This window comes from Ranitomeya variabilis, chromosome 4 (assembly GCF_051348905.1).
Source record: "Ranitomeya variabilis isolate aRanVar5 chromosome 4, aRanVar5.hap1, whole genome shotgun sequence".
Lineage (NCBI taxonomy): Eukaryota > Metazoa > Chordata > Amphibia > Anura > Dendrobatidae > Ranitomeya > Ranitomeya variabilis.
The window spans coordinates 286,976,291-286,996,297 of record NC_135235.1 but is presented as its reverse complement, the minus strand read 5'-3'; the positions used below and the strand labels follow the sequence as shown (position 1 = coordinate 286,996,297).

At 43.2% G+C, this 20,007-nt stretch overlaps 1 protein-coding gene across 1 annotated transcript; it reads left to right on the top strand.

Moving 5' to 3' along the window:
* Nucleotides 1-9,618: 9,618 nt before the first annotated feature.
* Nucleotides 9,619-19,366, top strand: LOC143768837 (transmembrane protein 26-like). Its single transcript, XM_077257465.1, has 3 exons — nt 9,619-9,829; nt 13,989-14,133; nt 18,539-19,366. Exons 1-3 carry the CDS (start codon nt 9,633-9,635, stop codon nt 19,106-19,108), a joined length of 912 nt encoding a protein of 303 aa, XP_077113580.1. The 5' UTR covers nt 9,619-9,632; the 3' UTR covers nt 19,109-19,366.
* The last annotated feature ends 641 nt before the right edge of the window (nt 19,367-20,007 follow it).

Below are 20,007 nucleotides of genomic sequence, written 5' to 3'. Positions count from 1 at the left end.
TTATGAGGAGCCTAATCTGGTAGACCAAGCAGAAAAGGTTTTGCTGGGTCTCTCCCAGGGTCAGGATGAAGCAGAGGTTTTCTGTCAGAAGTTTAGGAAATGGTCTGTGCTCACTCAATGGAATGAGTGTGCCCTGGCAGCGATTTTCAGAAAGGGTCTTTCTGAAGCCATTAAGGATGTTATGGTGGGGTTCCCCACGCCTGCGGGTCTGAATGAGTCAATGTCTTTGGCCATTCAGATTGATCGGCGCTTACGGGAGCGCAACCAGTGCACCATCTGGCGATATTTTCTGAGCAGAAGCCTGAGTCTATGCAATGTGACAGGATTCTGACCAGAATTGAACGGCAAAATCACAGACGTCAGAATGGGTTGTGCTTTTACTGTGGTGATTCTGCTCATGTTATCTCAGATTGTTCTAAGCGCATAAAAAACTTCGCTAAGTCTGTCACCATTGGTACTGTACAGCCTAAATTCATTTTGTCTGTTACTTTGATTTGCTCTTTGTCATCCTACTCAGTTATGGCTTTTGTGGATTCAGGTGCTGCCCTAAATTTGATGGATTTGTCTTTTGCTAGGCGCTGTGGTTTTATCTTGGAGCCTTTGCAATTCCCTATTCCACTAAAGGGAAGTGATGCCACACCTTTGGCCAAGAATAAACCTCAGTACTGGGCTCAAGTGACTATGTGCATGACTCCTGCACATCAGGAGGTGATTCGCTTTCTTGTGTTACATAATTTGCATGATGTTGTCGTGTTGGGTCTGCCATGGCTGCAGGCTCATAATCCAGTCCTGGATTGGAAAGCTATGTCTGTGTCAAGTTGGGGTTGCCAGGGGATTCATGGCGATGCTCCTTTGGTGTCTATTGCTTCTTCTACTCCTTCTGAAGTCCCTGAATTTTTGTCGGACTACCAGGATGTATTTGATGAGCCCAAGTCCAGTGCCCTACCTCCTCATAGGGATTGCGATTGCGCCATAAATTTGATTCCTGGTAGTAAGTTCCCTAAGGGACGACTTTTTAATTTGTCTGTACCAGAACATGCCGCTATGCGGAGTTATATCAAGGAGTCTTTGGAGAAGGGGCATATTCGCCCGTCCTCGTCCCCTTTCGGTGCGGGATTCTTTTTTGTGGCCAAGAAGGATGGTTCTCTGAGACCCTGTATAGATTATCGCCTTATAAATAACATCACGATCAAATTTCAGTATCCTTTGCCACTGTTGTCCGATCTGTTTGCTCGGATTAGGGGGGCCAGTTGGTTCACTAAGATAGATCTTCGTGGAGCGTATAATCTTGTGCGTATAAAGCAGGGCGATGAATGGAAAACAGCATTCAATACGCCTGAAGGCCATTTTGAGTACTTGGTGATGCCTTTTGGGCTTTCTAATGCCCCTTCTGTGTTCCAGTCCTTCATGCACGATATCTTCCGAGAATATCTGGATAGGTTTATGATTGTGTACCTAGATGATATTTTGGTCTTTTCTGATGATTGGGAATCTCATGTGAAACAGGTCAGGATGGTATTTCAGGTCCTGCGAGCCAATGCCTTGTTTGTGAAGGGCTCTAAATGTCTCTTCGGAGTCCAGAAGGTTTCCTTTTTGGGCTTTATTTTTTCTCCTTCTACCATTGAGATGGATCCAGTCAAGGTCCAGGCTATTTATGACTGGACTCAACCTACATCGGTAAAGAGTCTTCAGAAGTTCTTGGGTTTTGCTAATTTTTACCGTCGCTTCATCACTAATTTTTCCAGTGTGGTTAAGCCTTTGACGGATTTAACCAAGAACGGTTCTGATGTGACGAATTGGTCTCCTGCGGCCGTGGAGGCCTTTCAGGAGCTCAAACGTCGGTTCTCTTAGGCTCCTGTCTTGCGTCAGCCGGATGTCTCTCTGCCCTTCCAGGTCGAGGTTGATGCTTCTGAGATTGGAGCTGGGGCTGTCTTGTCTCAGAGAAGCTCTGATGGCTCTGTGATGAGGCCATGTGCTTTCTTTTCAAGAAATTTTTCGCCTGCCGAGCGGAATTATGATGTTGGTAATCGGGAGTTGTTGGCAATGAAATGGGCATTTGAGGAGTGGCGACATTGGCTTGAGGGAGCCAAACATCGTGTGGTGGTCTTGACGGATCACAAGAATTTGACTTATCTCGAGTCTGCTAAACGGCTAAATCCTAGACAGGCTCGATGGTCGCTGTTTTTCTCCCGTTTCGATTTAGTGGTTTCATACCTTCCGGGTTCGAAGAACGTGAAGGCTGATGCTCTTTCTAGGAGCTTTGTGCCTGACTCTCCGGGAGTTTCTGAACCGGCTGGTGTCCTCAGAGAGGGTGTGATTTTGTCTGCCATCTCCCCTGATTTACGATGGGTACTGCAGGAATTTCGGGCCAATAGACCTGACCGTTGTCCACCGGAGAGACTGTTTGTCCCGGATAGATGGACCAGTAGAGTCATTTCCGAGGTTCATTCTTCGGTGTTGGCGGGTCATCCTGGGATTTTTGGTACCAGGGATTTGGTGGCTAGGTCCTTTTGGTGGCCTTCCTTGTCGCGGGATGTGCGTTCCTTTGTGCAGTCCTGTGGGATTTGTGCTCGGGCCAAGCCTTGCTGTTCTCGTGCCAGTGGATTGCTTTTGCCTTTACCTGTCCCGAAGAGGCCCTGGACGCATATTTCCATGGATTTTATTTCGGATCTTCCAGTCTCTCAGAAGATGTCTGTTATCTGGGTGGTTTGTGATCGTTTTTCTAAAATGGTCCATTTGGTGCCCTTGCCTAAGCTGCCTTCCTCCTCCGATTTGGTTCCACTGTTTTTTCAGAATGTGGTTCGTTTGCATGGTATTCCTGAGAATATTGTGTCTGACAGAGGATCCCAGTTTGTGTCCAGATTTTGTCGGTCCCTTTGTGCTAAGATGGGCATTGAATTATCTTTTTCATCGGCCTTCCATCCTCAGACGAATGGCCAAACCGAACGAACTAATAAGACCTTGGAGACTAATCTGAGATGTTTTGTTTCTGCGGATCAGGATGATTGGGTGACTTTTTTGCCATTGGCTGAGTTCGCCCTCAATAATCGGGCTAGTTCTGCTACTTTGGTTTCGCCTTTTTATTGCAATTCTGGTTTTCATCCTCGTTTTTCCTCAGGTCAGGTTGAGCCTTCTGACTGTCCTGGGGTGGATTCTGTGGTGGATAGGTTGCAGCAGATTTGGAACCACGTGGTGGACAATTTGACGTTGTCACAAGAGAAGGCTCAGCGCTTTGCTAACTGCCGTCGCTGTGTGGGTCCCCGACTTCTTGTGGGGGATTTGGTATGGTTGTCTTCTCGTTATGTTCCGATGAAGGTTTCCTCTCCTAAGTTCAAGCCTCGTTTCATCGGTCCTTATAAGATTTTGGAAATCCTCAACCCTGTGTCATTTCGTTTGGACCTCCCAGCATCTTTTGCCATTCACAATGTGTTCCATAGGTCATTGTTGCGGAGATATGTGGTGCCTGTGGTTCTTTCTGTTGACCCTCCTGCTCTGGTCTTGGTCGAGGGAGAATTAGAGTATGTGGTGGAGAAGATCTTGGATTCTCGTGTTTCGAGACGGAAGCTTCAGTACTTAGTTAAATGGAAGGGCTATGGTCAGGAGGATAATTCCTGGGTTGTCGCCTCTGATGTCCATGCGGCCGATTTGGTTCGTGCCTTTCATTCGGCTCGTCCTGATCGGCCTGGGGGCTCTGGTGAGGGTTCGGTGACCCCTCCTCAAGGGGGGGGGTACTGTTGTGAATTCCGTCTGGGCTCCCTCTGGTGGCCTTTAGCGATACTGCGGGTCTGGAGCTGGGCTCAGCTGCCTCATTTCCTGCTATGCTGGTTCCTATTTAACTCCACCTGGACCTTTACTTGTTGCCTGCTTTCGTTGTATTCAGTACTGGTTCTGACCTCTCCTGGATTTTCCTGGTGACCTGTCTATTTCTGAGAAGCTAAGTCTTGCTAGTTCTTTTTGCTCATTCTTTCCTTGAATATGTTTCTCAGTATATGATGTATTCAGTCCAGCTTGCTTATATGTGATTTTTCGCTTGCTGGTAGCTCTGGGGAGCAGAGTGCGCCCCTCACATCGTGAGTCGGTGTGGGGGTTCTTGTACTTTCTGCATGGATAGTTTTTGATAGTTTTTGTACCGACCGCACAGATCCCTGCTATCTTCTGTCTATTTAGTGTTAGCGGGCCTCATTTGCTTAAATCTGTTTTTCATTCCTACGTTTGTATTTTCCCCTTAACTCACCGTTATTATTTGTGGGGGGCTGCCTAAACTTTGGGGTTATTTCTCTGAGGCAAGTGAGGCTTGCTTTCTCTCTAGGGGTAGCTAGTTTCTCAGGCCGTGAAGAGGCATCTAGGTTTTTAGGTAACGCTCCACGGCTGCCTTTAGTGTGTGTGGATAGGATCAGGATTGCGGTCGGTATAGTTCCCACATCCCCGGAGCTTGTCCTACTATTCAGGTTTACCTATGAGGTCAGTTTGGTGATCCTACCACCAGATCATAACAGTTAGTGTAGCAAGTTCTGTGCAGCAAGTTTTGCGCATGGCGAGTTTTGCGCGTGGCGAGTTTTATGTGTGGTGCCTTTTGAGTATGTGCAAGTTTTGTGTGAGGCAACTTTTGCATGTGTTGCAACTTTTGTGCATGTGGCAATTTTTCCGCGTGTGCAAGTTTTGCGTGTGGCGAGTTTTCCATGAGGTGAGTTTTGCACGTGTGGCGAGTTTTGCATGTGGAGAGTTTTGCGCGTGGCGAGTTTTGAGCGGCGACTTTTGTGTTTCGACTTTTATGTGGCGAGGTTGGTGTATGTGTGGTGAAATGTGCGCTGAGGGTGGTATATGTGTTCGAGCACGTGGTAGTGTGTGGCGCATTTTGTGTGTGTGTTCATATCCCCGTGGTGGTGTGGTGATTATCCCATGTCGGGGTCCCACCTTAGCAACTGTACAGTATATACTCTTTGGCGCCATCGCTCTCATTCTTTAAGTCCCCCTTGTTCTCATCTGGCAGCTGTTAATTTGCCTCCAACACTTTTCCTTTCATTTTTTCCCCATTATGTAGATAGGGGCAAAATTGTTTGGTGAATTGGAAAGCGCGGGGTTAAAATTTCACCTCACAACATAGCTTTGACGCTCTCGGGGTCCAGACGTGTGACTGTGCAAAATTTTGTGCCTGTAGCTGCGACGCCTCCAACACTTTTCCTTTCACTTTTTCCCCATTATGTAGATAGGGGCAAAATTGTTTGGTGAATTGGAAAGCGCGGGGTTAAAATTTCACCTCACAACATAGCCTATGACGCTCTCGGGGTCCAGACGTGTGACTGTGCAAAATGTTGTGGCTGTAGCTGCGACGGTTCAGATGCCAATCCCGGACATACACACATACACACATACACACATTCAGCTTTATATATTATATATATACACTCACCGGCCACTTTATTAGGTACACCATGCTAGTAACGGGTTGGACCCCCTTTTGCCTTCAGAACTGCCTCAATTCTTCGTGGCATAGATTCAACAAGGTGCTGGAAGCATTCCTCAGAGATTTTGGTCCATATTGACATGATGGCATCACACAGTTGCCGCAGATTTGTCGGCTGCACATCCCAAAGATGCTCCATACAAGGCAGGATGGATCCATGCTTTCATGTTGTTTACGCCAAATTCTGACCCTACCATCCGAATGTCGCAGCAGAAATCGAGACTCATCAGACCAAGCAACGTTTTTCCAATCTTCTACTGTCCAATTTCGATGAGCTTGTACAAATTGTAGCCTCAGTTTCCTGTTCTTAGCTGAAAGGAGTGGTACCCGGTGTGGTCTTCTGCTGCTGTAGCCCATCTGCCTCAAAGTTCGACGCACTGTGCGTTCAGAGATGCTCTTAGGCCTACCTTGGTTGTAACGGGTGGCGATTTGAGTCACTGTTGCCTTTCTATCAGCTCGAACCAGTCTGCCCATTCTCCTCTGACCTCTGGCATCAACAAGGCATTTCCGCCCACAGAACTGCCGCTCACTGGATTTTTTTTCTTTTTCGGACCATTCTCTGTAAACCCTAGAGATGGTTGTGCGTGAAAATCCCAGTAGATCAGCAGTTTCTGAAATACTCAGACCAGCCCTTCTGGCACCAACAACCATGCCACGTTCAAAGGCACTCAAATCACCTTTCTTCCCCATACTGATGCTCGGTTTGAACTGCAGGAGATTGTCTTGACCATGTCTACATGCCTAAATGCACTGAGTTGCCGCCATGTGATTGGCTGATTAGAAATTAAGTGTTAACAAGAAGTTGGACAGGTGTACCTAATAAAGTGGCCGGTGAGTGTATATATATATATATATATATATATATATATATATATGTATAAAATAGATATGCATTCCGTATCCATGTAATATTTCTTCCAAATAATGCTTGCACAATAGTGTCATTCACTTCCGATATAGCACAGTATTTGTCAGTCTAGAGCAGGAGAAACTATAATGGAAAAGTCCCTGGTGGTCTACAGATGTAAAGGGAAAAATGCTACAAAAACAGAAAAGTAGTTTTCATACACATAATGTAGCTGAATCCTCTTGTATGATTGAATGTAGTTAATTAGTAATTAATACATTTTTGTAACTGCAAAGAACAAGTCAGCTAAGGCAATGATGGAGCTGTAATATGAGAATAGTTACCGAGTTCTGCAGCAACATAAATTTGTATTAACAAAGTGCACAGACTACAATGGAGCAGTGATTATCAATGTTCCGAAGTACTTCCTAGTCAAGCAAATCTCATAATGTATCCATGAGATGATATCTATAACGTGTACTGAATATTAAAAGCCCAGCATGAGGAGAGCACTAGTACAACCTTGGATTATAAATGCCAAAAGTCAAAGGACCTATCATAGGTTAAATTTTGGAATTGGCTATGTCCAGACACATCTCACATGTCATAAGTTCTTTATATAAACTTTTTTGTTGTACCCCACCAAAGGGCTAGCCTCCATCTATACTGAACATTCTCATATCCAATTTAATATAGATCTTGGTGATAAGTGATTGGGTCCAAAATAATTTTATGCATTAAAAGGTGCATTAAAAGAGGTCTGGACCGGATACACATGATGAGAGCTTTATACTGCCTCTGTACAAATCTCTGGTTAGATCGCACATGGGCACATGTACAGTTTTGGGCACCGGTACTCAGGAAGGATATAATGGAACTAGAGCGAGTACAAAGGAGGGCAACAAAATTAATAAAGGGGATGGGGGAACTACAATACCCAGAGAGATTAGCAAAATTAGGATTATTTAGTCTAGAAAAAAGACGACTGAGGGGTGATCTAATAACCATGTATAAGTTCAGGGTTGGCGATTTATATGGATACACCTGGGTGGGCCATGTATATGGATAAACCTAAATAAAATGGGAAAGGTTGGTGATATCAACTTCCTGCTTGTTGCACATTAGTATATGGGAGGGGGAAAACTTTTCAAGATGGTGTGACCATGGTGGCCATTTTGAAGTCGGCCATTTTGGATTGCATCTTTATAAATGGCCCACCCTGTATATAAGGGGGCAATACAAATATCTCTACGTCGATCTGTTTATACCAAGAAAGGTGACGGTCACAAGGGGGGATTCTCTGCCTCTAGAGGAGAGAAGGTTTTTCCACCAACATAAAAGAGGATTCTTTACTGTTAGGGCAGTGAGAATATGGAATTCCTTGCCTGAGGAGGTGGTGATGATGAACTCAGTCGAGGGGTTCAAGAGAGACCTGGATGTCTTCCTGGAGTGTAACAATATTGTATCTTACAGTTATTAGGATCTTTAGAAGGACGTAGATCTGGGGATTTATTCTGACAGAATATAGGCTGAACTGGATGGACAAATGTATTTTTTTGGCCTTACTATGTTACTATGTTATTAATCTTCTCTTCTGCTGGACCTTTAGTGTCTGGCCAGCTGGAAGATCGTTGTGGTGGCCAAACTAACTATGTAGAAAGGCATATAATTGTGTATACCTGTAAATATTAGGGATGAGCAAGCACTAAAATGCTTGAGTACTCGTTACTCGAGTCGAGCAATTCATAATGCTCGGGTGCTCGACTCGAGTAATGAGTATAATGTAAGTCAAAGGGAAACTCAAGTTTTTTTCTGGCGGCCCCCCAGGAGGTGGTCCAAAAATTGCTGAAATTGATGGAAACAGTGCAGAAATGGCATGGCAAAAGCATGGGGAAGATCTCTGGTATGTGAACTTTTTATCAGGGTCATTTGGATGTTTTGGGTTGTCATTATGATTTAAAAAGAGAAAGCCCAGTAGTTTGACAATAAATGGCTTCACCCAACCACTCACCATGAGTGGAGAAAAAAGTTATGGTGTTATCATTCATATTCTCTGAAAAAAGGCCAAGAAAGCAAAAATTCTGCAGGGGTACGTAAAGTTTTGAGCACAACTGTAACTGTTGTCTAATCCCTGCCTATACACAGCTAAAATTCTCTCCCTAAGGCAGGGTTCACATTGCATCAATGGCAATGCGCTGACGGCATCCGTTACATAGCGGCACTAACGCTATGTTATGGATGCGTTAGCGCACTCATTGACTGCCATTATGTAGCGCATCGCTAATGCATGTGATAATCGGCATGCGTTAGCGATGTGCCGTCATTCTGTGACGGACCCTCGGACACGGTCTGCAGCGTTTCGGGGTTTGTCACTGCTAGCGCAGATGGAGCATCTGCGCTAGCGCAATCGAATAATGTGATCTTTAAAAGGCACTTGCGTTGTGCAGTCCGTTTAACGCATGCATTGAACGGACTGCACTAACGCAATGTGAACCTGGCCTAATTCACTAGCACCTCCCCCTGCTCTGCCTGTTTCCAGGCTACAGTGTGCCGAGCATGGCGTCACGGGTCTTATATAGACCCGATGACGCTATGCAGCCTGCCAATCAGAGTAATGCCTCAACCAAGTTGGCTACGGCATCACAATGACTGGCAGGCAATCCCCACATGATTATTGGCTGTCTAAAAAGCATCAAACAAGCGGGGCGAGAACTCGAGCTTGTCCTCAAGCATTCTAAAAATACTCGCCGAGTAACAAGCATTTCAATCATATTGATACTCGAGCAAGTAACATGCAGTAACGAGCACGCTCGCTCATTACTAGTAAATATGTAATGCAGTGAGACCCTGTTGCTGCAGCACCTAATTTTTTTTTGCGACTTTATTGTTTGGAAAAATCATTGGTCACAACAGCTCGGGAAGGAGAATTGTGCCAACCTGAAAGTAGGGATATAGAATTGTTCCTGTACAAACATATGTGTGCAGACAGAGCTCTATGTGTAAGCGCCAAAGAGATTTATATCTTTAAAAAATATTTAGAAAACCCCATATCATTTCCTACACTTCACAAATACTTGGACTTTGTGTTGGTACATCATATAACATCCCAATAAAATACATTTAAGTTTATGGGTGTAACGTGAATTTTTTATAAAAAAAGTTCAAAGGCTATGAATACTTTTTAAGGCACTGTATGAATGCCAATAATATCCATCGTTTCCAGGAGTTCTAAGTTTATTAGTATCCTTACCAGCATACTAAAATGTATGTTTATGAAAAAATTGTTCTGTTTGTTTTACAGACTATTAGTAAATCAGAAGAATGTTGTGCAATTATCGGAAGATACTGTCCGCTTCTTTCAGTCGTTTGTTCCTCGCCATACATGGAACTATTGTGGTAGGAACACTGGTGATAGTGAAGAACGATTTCTCCTACTTGTGTTTTCTAATCGGAATTTGTCTCTTGACCGTTGAGATGTTCGTGACACTACGCAATACAGAACATGGAGAATGGACATGGTAATATGGACCATTAGATATTTCAGGCTCGGGCATTGTGACAATATTTAGTTGTCTGATTTCCAATATCTCCATTGTTTTAAATGGTTTTTAAGTTTTTGGTAAAGTCTCATATGTCTTCCACTCAAGTGAGTGTAATGTGACGGTTGAGTCACATTGTACCGAAGCTGCAATTAGCGTTTTTCATGTAATGTAGAAGTTGCAGAAGCGTGACGTTACACAAATTGGGAAACTCAATATTTTTGTAAGATATAAGATTTCTAAGTACGCTTCTGTACCTGTGTAACTCTAGCCTATATCTATTTAGAAGCATTTTTATGAGTAATCAACCAGTCAATAAAGGCAGATCTATCACCAGATTTCACAATACAAACTGCACACATTATTAAAAAATATGTCTTAGATCTGATGAGTCTGGTATACTTACTTTGAAAATCCATATCCCAATGGGTTGTATGATTATGATAAATGGACGGATAAATTGATCATTTAATATAAGGAAGTAAACATTTCATAAAGGATTAAACTTTTGGACTTTAGAGATTAGCTAATATATTAGAGTGGAATTAAATTCTACTCAAATATTACAAAAATCCACTTTCTCCAAAATGCAGAATTTTTTTTGGAACTTAACTTCATGCTGAACTGTAAGAGACCATCATTAGGTTAAAAAAACACAGATATATATTTATATATATATATAAAATATATATACACCGTATATGTACCATATATACTTATTTTACTGCTCCCCTCTCTAGACCAACTGCTTGGCACCGTCCCTCACTCGGTCTTCAGCGCATCATTTTAGCAACACTGCCAGGCACTGAATCTTCGAGCCTCTTCACCCTAGACAAGGATTCGGGCTCTGATGAGGTCCGGTACTTTTCCATGCATGCGCATGCAAGGTCATGGGCAATGTCTGGGGCTGCATCAGAGTCTGAAGTGAAGAGGCCAAGAAATTCGAGGTTTGGTGACGGAGATAATGCAGCGCCCCAGAGTCCTGGTCGTTGCAGTACTGACGCTCCGCCACTAAGGGGAGTGATGGTACGTCTGATGGCACTAAAGGAGTTCACCTGATGAGGTATCACAGTCACACATTACACTTCACACTCTGGCCACCAGGGGGAGCAAAGGGTTCTATGTATTAGGCCACTCCTCACAATCTGGTAAAACTGGCATCCTAAAAAAGGAAACGAAGCAAGGTTTATTGTGGAGAGGTGAGAAACTAGATCGCAGCAAAAAGGAGATAAAGCCAGTAGGAGTCATGCCTTAAGATCGTGGCAACATCCTACTGAGGCGCGTAGCTGGTGGCCGGAACGCCGAGGAAGTATTGGGCTCCAAGCAATACTTCAAACAGCGGCAGGACAGTTGATTATAGGTTGGCTGTCTCAACTAAAACACCTAAGCAGACATAGGGGGCAATTGTGGGAGAGGGGCGACGCTAGGGTCCCGGAAGAACTCCAGGCCTACCCGTCATACGGGTGCGTCCTAGCCATATCATCTGGGGGACGGAGAAGAACATCAGATCAGATACGAGTTGTGAGAAAGAACATCAGAAACAGACACAACAGTTGTGAGGACTATCCCGTGGTGCTCAGCAGGGAGGTACTACAACACACAGGCGCTAGAAAGGTAGGCACTGATTTCCACCTGCAAAGGGAACTCTGGATGTGCCTTCGGACCGGCCGGTCTCAGCCAGCCCTGTTAGCAGTACTCTGGATTGCGGATCCCGAAGCCTTCAGTAAAGAGGTAAAGAGACTGCAACCCTGTGTCCTCGTTATTCATCGCGACCTGCACCACGCACCATCATCACACCTTTAATTGGACGCCCCTTAGCAGGGTCACGGACCGGGTCTAGCCACCGTGACAACCCCAGGACTGAGACTGAGAGGCCCGGTATCGAGTACCCGCGGCCCTGCATCTGGGGGCGCTCCAGATAAGAAGAAGCGTGAGCAGTAAAGTGATTATAAGTATTATTTTATTGTACATACAGTACAGACCAAAAGTTTGGACACACCTTCTCATATAAAACATTTTTTGTATTTTCATGACTATGAAAATTGTACATTCACACTGAAAGCATCAAAACTATGAATTAACACATGTGGAATTATATACTTAACAAAAAAGTGTGAAACAGCTGAAAATATGTCTTATATTCTAGGTTCTTCAAAGTAGCCACCTTTTGCTTTGATGACTGCTTTGCACATTTGGCATTCTCTTGATGAGCTTCAAGAGGTAGTCACCGGGAATGGTCTTCCAACAATCTTGAAGGAGTTCCCAGAGATGCTTAGCACTTGTTGGCCCTTTTGCCTTCACTCTGCGGTCCAGCTCACCCCAAACCATCTCGATTGGGTTCAGGTCTGGTGACTGTGGAGGCCAGGTCATCTGGCGTAGCACCCCATCACTCCCCTTCTTGGTCAAATAGCCCTTACACAGCCTGGAGGTATGTTTGGGGTCATTGTCCTGTTGAAAAATAAATGATGGTCCAAATAAACGCAAACCGGATGGAATAGCTGCCGCTGCAAGATGCTGTGGTAGCCATGCTGGTTCAGTATGCCTTCAATTTTGAATAAATCCCCAACAGTGTCACCAGCAAAGCACACCCACACCATCACACCTCCTCCTCCGTGCTTCACGGTGGGAATCAGGCATGTAGAGTCCATCCGTTCACCTTTTCTGTGTCGCACAAAGACACGATGGTTGAAACCAAAGATCTCAAATTTGGACTCATTAGACCAAAGCACAGATATCCACTGGTCTAATGTCCATTCCTTGTGTTCTTTAGCCCAAACAAGTCTCTTCTGCTTGTTGCCTGTCCTTAGCAGTGGTTTCCTAGCAGCTATTTTACCATGAAGGCCTGCTGCACAAAGTCTCCTCTTAGCAGTTGTTGTAGAGATGTGTCTGCTGCTAGAACTCTGTGCGGCATTGATCTGGTCTCTAATCTGAGCTGCTGTTAACCTGCGATTTCTGAGGCTGGTGACTCGGATAAACTTATCCTCAGAAGCAGAGGTGACTCTTGGTGTTCCTTTCCTGGGGCGGTCCTCATGTGAGCCAGTTTCTTTGTAGCGCTTGACGGTTTTTGCCACTGCACTTGGGGACACTTTCAAAGTTTTCCCAATTTTTCAGACTGACTGACCTTCATTTCTTAAAGTAATGATCGCAACTCGTTTTTCTTTACTTAGCTGCTTTTTACTTGCCATAATACAAATTCTAACAGTGTATTCAGTAGGACTATCAGCTGTGTATCCACCAGACTTCTGCACAACACAACTGATGGTCCCAACCCCATTTATAAGGCAAGAAATCCCACTTATTAAACCTGACAGGGCACACCTGTGAAGTGAAAACCATTCCTGGTGACTACCTCTTGAAGCTCATCAAGAGAATGCCAAGAGTGTGCAAAGCAGTCATCAAAGCAAAAGGTGGCTACTTTGAAGAACCTATAATATAAGACATAATTTCAGTTGTTTCACACTTTTTTGTTAAGTATATAATTCCACATGTGTTAATTCATAGTTTTGATGCCTTCAGTGTGAATGTACAATTTTCATAGTCATGAAAATACAGAAAAATCTTTAAATGAGAAGGTGTGTCCAAACTTTTGGTCTGTACTGTAACTCACTTTTATCATTCTCTGGGGTCTATAGAAACCCCAGATAATAATAAGGGACATACATTTTGCAGAGAATAACTTATCTGTGAATCGAATTTCCAGGTAAAATCTGTGCCATTTGGCGAATTCGAATGATGTCAAATCCGCTCATATCAATTAGATTTTCAAAGCAAGAACACCATCCACTTTGGGTTTAAGATAGACTTTTAAAAATGTATGCAGTTTGCATTGTGAAATCTGGTGAGGGATCTGCTTTGGATTTACAGTCAAGGGGGTTTCCAGATTTAGAGAACTACGGTAGTTAACAAAAAACCCTATGAAATTTTTAAGAAAAATCAATAGATGAAATCCCTCATTTGAGATCACAATGATTTAGTATAAATGTGCAAGTGACAATCTATTTAGTTAAAATAAATTCTTGCATCAGAATGGGTTTTAAAGGGTTTGTAACCAAGATAGTAAAATGCAATTCTTAAATAGGACCTTGCACGGAGCGAGGCTGCGTCCATCTAATATACTTATCGGTGCTCTCTTTTGCAGGTTTTCTCCGATGGTGTTTCTTTACTTGTGTTCAATTATTCCTTCTATATTTGCAATTGAACTCGAATACCTGAGTTGCAGAATGAATAACACTGAGACAAATATAAGCGTCATGACTGATACCCAAAGATTGTGCAAAGAGAATGTACGTATTTCATCAAATATATGCACGAGATGTTAAAACAGTGGTCTAATTTTAAACATGGTTTTTGGTTAAGAGTTCTTATACATATGTTGCATGCAAAACAGGATGCACACATTCTCAATCATGTCAGAAGGCAGTGGATTTATTTTATATAGGTAAAATATATATATATAATATATATAATATATATTTAACCCTTCACCCTCTGTCTGTTTTTTTTTTAGTTTTGTTTGTTGTTTTTTTTCATCCCCTTCTTCCAAGAGCCATAACTTTTTTTTTATTTTTCCATCCACATAGCCGTATGAGGGCTTGTTTTTTGCATAAAGAATTGTAGTTTTCAATTACACCATTCATTTTATCATATGATGTACTGGAAAGTGAGAAAAAAATTCCAAGTTATTTGAAATTTAGATTGTGAGCCCCATCGGGGACAGCAATGATAATGTGTGCAAACTGTAAAGCGCTGCAGAATATGTTAGCGCTTTATAAAAATAAAGATTATTATTATTTATTTATTATTGAAATTGCAAATAAAATGCAATTCCACAATTGGTAATATGATTCTCTAGGTCATTATGAGTATGCACTATGTAATAATAAAAATGTCTTAAAACACTCTTTCTCTCTCATTATTCTGGCATTTGGCAAATATTAATAATTATGGTAATCCTAATTGACCTAAAATGGGAAAGGTGTATTTTGATTTAATCCCAGATATTGAGAAAAACATGCAGATGTGTCTTTTTATATAGTGTATGGAAACTTCTGTTGTCAACTGTTCAGCAGTATATATATATATATATATATATATATACATACATAATATATACAGTAAATATGGGGTACCCAAAAAAAGGAGAATTACTTGCTTATTTTTTTTTATTTTAGATGACATCTTGAAAAAGTTAATCCCCTTCACTGTCTATTAGATGATATGCACTCACCCGAACTAGCCCCCTAGACTTCTTATTGCCAAGAATGAAGAAAAACGTAAAGGAAAAGAGTTTTCAGGACATAGAAGAGGTTAAGAATAATTAGCTGTGTGCATCAAAGAGCATTAATTCAGAAGAATATAAAAAATGTTTTGAACAGTGGAAAAACCATTGGGAGAAGTGCAGATCATCTAATGGACGGTATTTTGAAGGAGATTAATATTTTCAAGATGTTATCTTGAATAAAAGAATTTTTAAATCAGTAAATCTTGTTTTTATTGGGTACCCTCTCATATTCAGCAGAATCATATCTCACAACTTTTATAAGCCTGAAGAAAGATATATATTGTGGCAATACACAGTGATTATGTCCTTACTGAAGACCCTTAGTGTCAACTTCTCACCAGCGATACCTCATTTATGTCCATTATAGAGTGATGCCCCCCAAAAAATGCCCCCACCCACACACACTACGAATGGTATCCCCACAGTAAATAGCCCGTCCCCATAATTTCATCCTACACATATAGTATGATGACTCTGGCAAAGTATGATGCCTCCAGTACAGTATAATACCTCCACAGCATGCTGGACCTAAAATGCCCCGCATAGTATGATATTCCCATAGTGCCCTCCCACAAACACACATACAGTGCCATGGCTCCACACATATGAACGTTTGGCAGTATGATGCCACTCCAGTATCATGCTTCCACAGCCTTTACTGAGTAAGAGAGCCCCCACAGCTCCTACTCAGTATAAGGGACCCAGCAGCCTTCCTTATAGAATGAGGGTCCCCACACAGAATGAGGTCCCCAACCCAAAATCAGGGCCCCCAAAGCCCCCCCCACTCAGTATGGGAACCCCAACAGTTCCTCACACAGCATAATGGCCACCAAAGCCCTCCTTTCGATATGAGGGCCCGCAGACTCCTCCACTCAGTAGAAGGCCCCCAAAGTCCCTCACACAGTAAGAGGCTCCCCTCACCACACCATTCCGTATGAGGGCCCCCACTCAGTATTGGAGTGCCCACAGTTGCCAGCTCAGTATGGGGGCCCAAACATCCCCCACGCAGAATAAGGACCCCCAGAGCACACCACTTAGTATGGGAGCCCCCCACAGTTTCCAACTTATTATGATGACCCCAATAGCTCCTCACACAGTATGAGGGTCCTCATGAACCATAGCCTTCCACTCAGTGTAATGACCTTCACAGCACCCCACTCAGTGTGGGGTCCGATCACTCAGTATTATGGCCCCCACAACTCCCCACTCAGTATGGGGGTCCCCACAGCCCCTCAATTAGTTTGATGTCCCTAGTACTAATGACATTAAAAACTACTTACCTCACCTCGTGCCCCCGCAGGTTGGTCGAATCTGTGCAATGTCAGTATTGAGGCTTCCTCTTAGCAATGTTGTGATGTCATCACACTTGCTATGGAGGGCCTAGTTATAGACAAGTGGAACTCTAGGCAAAAGTTAAAAGTGGGACCCCAAGTACTAACATATTGTACCATCACACGGAAACATTCAGGGTACATGTATAGGAGCTGATTTTAGAACGTTAACGGAGCACAATCAACCATATTGAAGTCGTTCAGCGCTTGTTTACAGGTATCTTTATAAAGGCTAACAAAAAATGATGTTGACAGAACAAATCACTAATAGACCATTCTGTCCCCATACTGTATCATGTTATCAGCACCACATCTATTTTTTACTCCGGGCGATGTGCTACCAACAACAATGATTTTTGTCCCTGCATGAACAATCCAGTCACCCGATGACTGAGCAGCATTTTGTAATTGCTGACTTTATTACACCCACAAACTCTCGTCTGCACTGTCGTCTACCCATGTAGATGTACACACACAGAGCACATACACCTATATATGTACACACACACACATATGCATATACACAGAGTACATACATGCAGATACATGTTTACGTAGAGCATATACAGACACATGTATGCACAGAGCATATACATACACACATGTATACAAAGAGCACATACATACACCTATGTATGCACAGAGCACATACATACACACATGTATACACAAAGCACATACATACACCTATGTATATACACAGATTGTTATGCTTTTGGGACCAGGAGAACGAGAAAGGTGAACCCACTGAACCGAAACAGCGAACCTCCCCAGGACGAGTGGACCAGATAGACCACCCCCTATACAGGGAGCGTTAGGAGCAGGCCCAGGGGAGACTACTGCATGGCAGCCGGTACCAAGGCAGGGATGACGGGGAAAACAAAACAAGAAAGATGAAGAGACGTGGAAAACGGGAAACTGACAATACAGGAGGGGAATGGAAGACAAACCGGAAGACACGATGAGGACACTGGACCACGGACGGACAGACTAAACAGGAACAAGAGAACTGAAGTAACGGGGACACAGGAGGACTGGAGCTGAAAAGAAGCAAGTAAAAGACAAGGGTTAGGCACAGCAACGAGGAACTAAAAACGAAAGAAAATATGGGAAGCGAACGCAGAGTACGCAGAGAAGCGAGAGAGAGCCAAAGACACTTGCAAAAGAACAAATGACAAACAGGCACAGGTAAACGGAAGAAGCGACCTTAAATGCAGAGCGGCAGCGTACCTTCCGGGTCATGGTCCTCCAGGACCAGAGAGAGGAGCGGAAGGATCGTCCGTACAAAAGAACAGGGTGCGCGTGCGCAGAGAGACCTAATGCGCACGCCCGACAGGAAGCAGGAGCCGGGAGAGCGGGCAGAGGAAACGGCGCTGGAGGAGGAACAGGAGCGTGCCGGGACGCCGTGGAATGGTAAGTACGAGCGGTCAGCAGGGGCCGCGGCGGTGGTAAAGGCGACCTGACACAGATCATATACACACACATATATAAACAGCACGCATGCATACACACATGTAATCACACACATTTTTTCCTCTCCTGAGTCATCTGACGGCAATCCCGACTCTCCGGATCACACTGCGCTCTGTGTGACCTGGAATTGTCTATTATAATGTAAGCCTATTGAGTGTTAGAATGAGGAATTAACACAGGTTTATGGAATTTAAAAAAATAACAGGAGTTCTTTAATTTTGTTATTTTTTTCATAGGGCAAAATAGAATGATTTAAACCCTTATGGTTGTTTTTACTTTTTACTAATTTTTTGTACTACCTTAGACATATTCTTTTAGTATCCATAGGGGATTTGAACCTGCGATTGTTTGATGATGTGTAGTATATTCTTCATCCACTTGAGAACCATTTTAATGCTGACAGATCTAAATCCTTATGCAGCAGCGATCAAAGTGAGCTCCAGTCGCTGCTAATAGAGGCAGGTTCTGTCTGTATAACACAGCCGGCACCTGTCCTTTATAGATTGGGCTCTACACTGCGTGTGCATGCAGTAAAAGCTAATACATGTCTATTGCATTTACTCGGTTTTCTAGCTAACAACAGATGTTTTGATCTCTCACCAGACCGATAAACTCTCCCGTTATATACAAATTGAAGAGGAGTTAACAATCTTGGTCCTGATTATTGGACGTTGGTTGATGCCAAGAGGAAAAATGAGCCGCGATCAGCTCGCTCAGCTACTTCTGATGTACCTTGCACTAGGAGCAGATATTCTGGATATTTTAGAACTGATGAAGGAGCCGTCAGTAGAAACCAACGAGTCTATAACGGTGGTGGGATTGTGTCTATTCTCCTGGGCGATTATGCAGTTTACATTAGTACTCACACAAACTATGTCATCTTCGTCTTTAGAAACAGACGACAGTGAGCAGTTACGTTCATCATCCGGAGTAAAGAATTGCATTCTGTCTTTATGTTACACCACAGAGGTTTGGGATGTGTTGATCGCGGTGGGGATGCAGGATGGACCCTTTCTGATTTACCGCTTGTATTTGGTAACTAGAAAGGGAGTTTTTAATGACTCCATGATGTTTTTTATAAGCAAAAACATTTTGTCCGTTATAATACAAGTATACAGACTTGGTGTGTTTATTTACAATGAAAGTAGTAAAGCAAAGTCATTTCATCCCTAATATTTCAGCACAAATCTTGTTTAAGGAACGGTGTGGATGGAGCTTGAAGCTCAAGGACCCCAATAATATATCTCCAACAGGGTCCCCCCACTATCACAGGTCTTAAATGGTATTGTTCGTCACATATGGGTTAAATGGACCTTTTGGTCTCCGCTAGGTCCAAGGAGTGTAACTGAATCCCCTGCATAGTTATAGTGAATCCCCTGGCAAGAACATATGATGACTCATTGCATGCCATACCAATTTCTCATACTACAAATAATAATATTAATGTATGAAATAAAAGAAGAAAACTTATGGAAAATGTTTACCTCTATAATTTTGAAGCAAAATTAAACACAAGTATTAAAGCAATTTCTGGCGCAAACTGTTGTGATAGTATTTTATAATAAAAGATTTGATTCATGAACAATGGAATGGCTGAGATCAAAGCATGTTCTGTACATCACCCTAAAAACACCATCCTCACCATTACACGTGGTGGCAGCATCATGCTGTGGGGAGGCTTTTCTTCAGCAGGGACAGGGAAGCAGGTCAGAGATGATGGGAAGATGAATGGAGCTAAATATAGGGCTATCCTGGAGGAAAACCTGTTAGAGGTTGCAAAAGACTTGAGACTGGGGCATAGGTTTACTTTTCAGCAGGACAACGACCCTAAACATATTGCCAGAGCTACAGTGCATGGTTTAGATCAAATCATATCCATGTGTTTGAATGGCACACACTCACAATCCAGACCTAAACCCCATTGAAAATCTGTGGCAAGACTTGAAAATTGATGTTCACAGACATCTCCATCCAATCTTAGAAGGGGTAAAAATATCAGCCACAAGATGTGCAAAGCTGGGGAAGACAGACCCCAAAAGACCTGCAGCAGTAATTGCAGTGAAAGGTTGCTC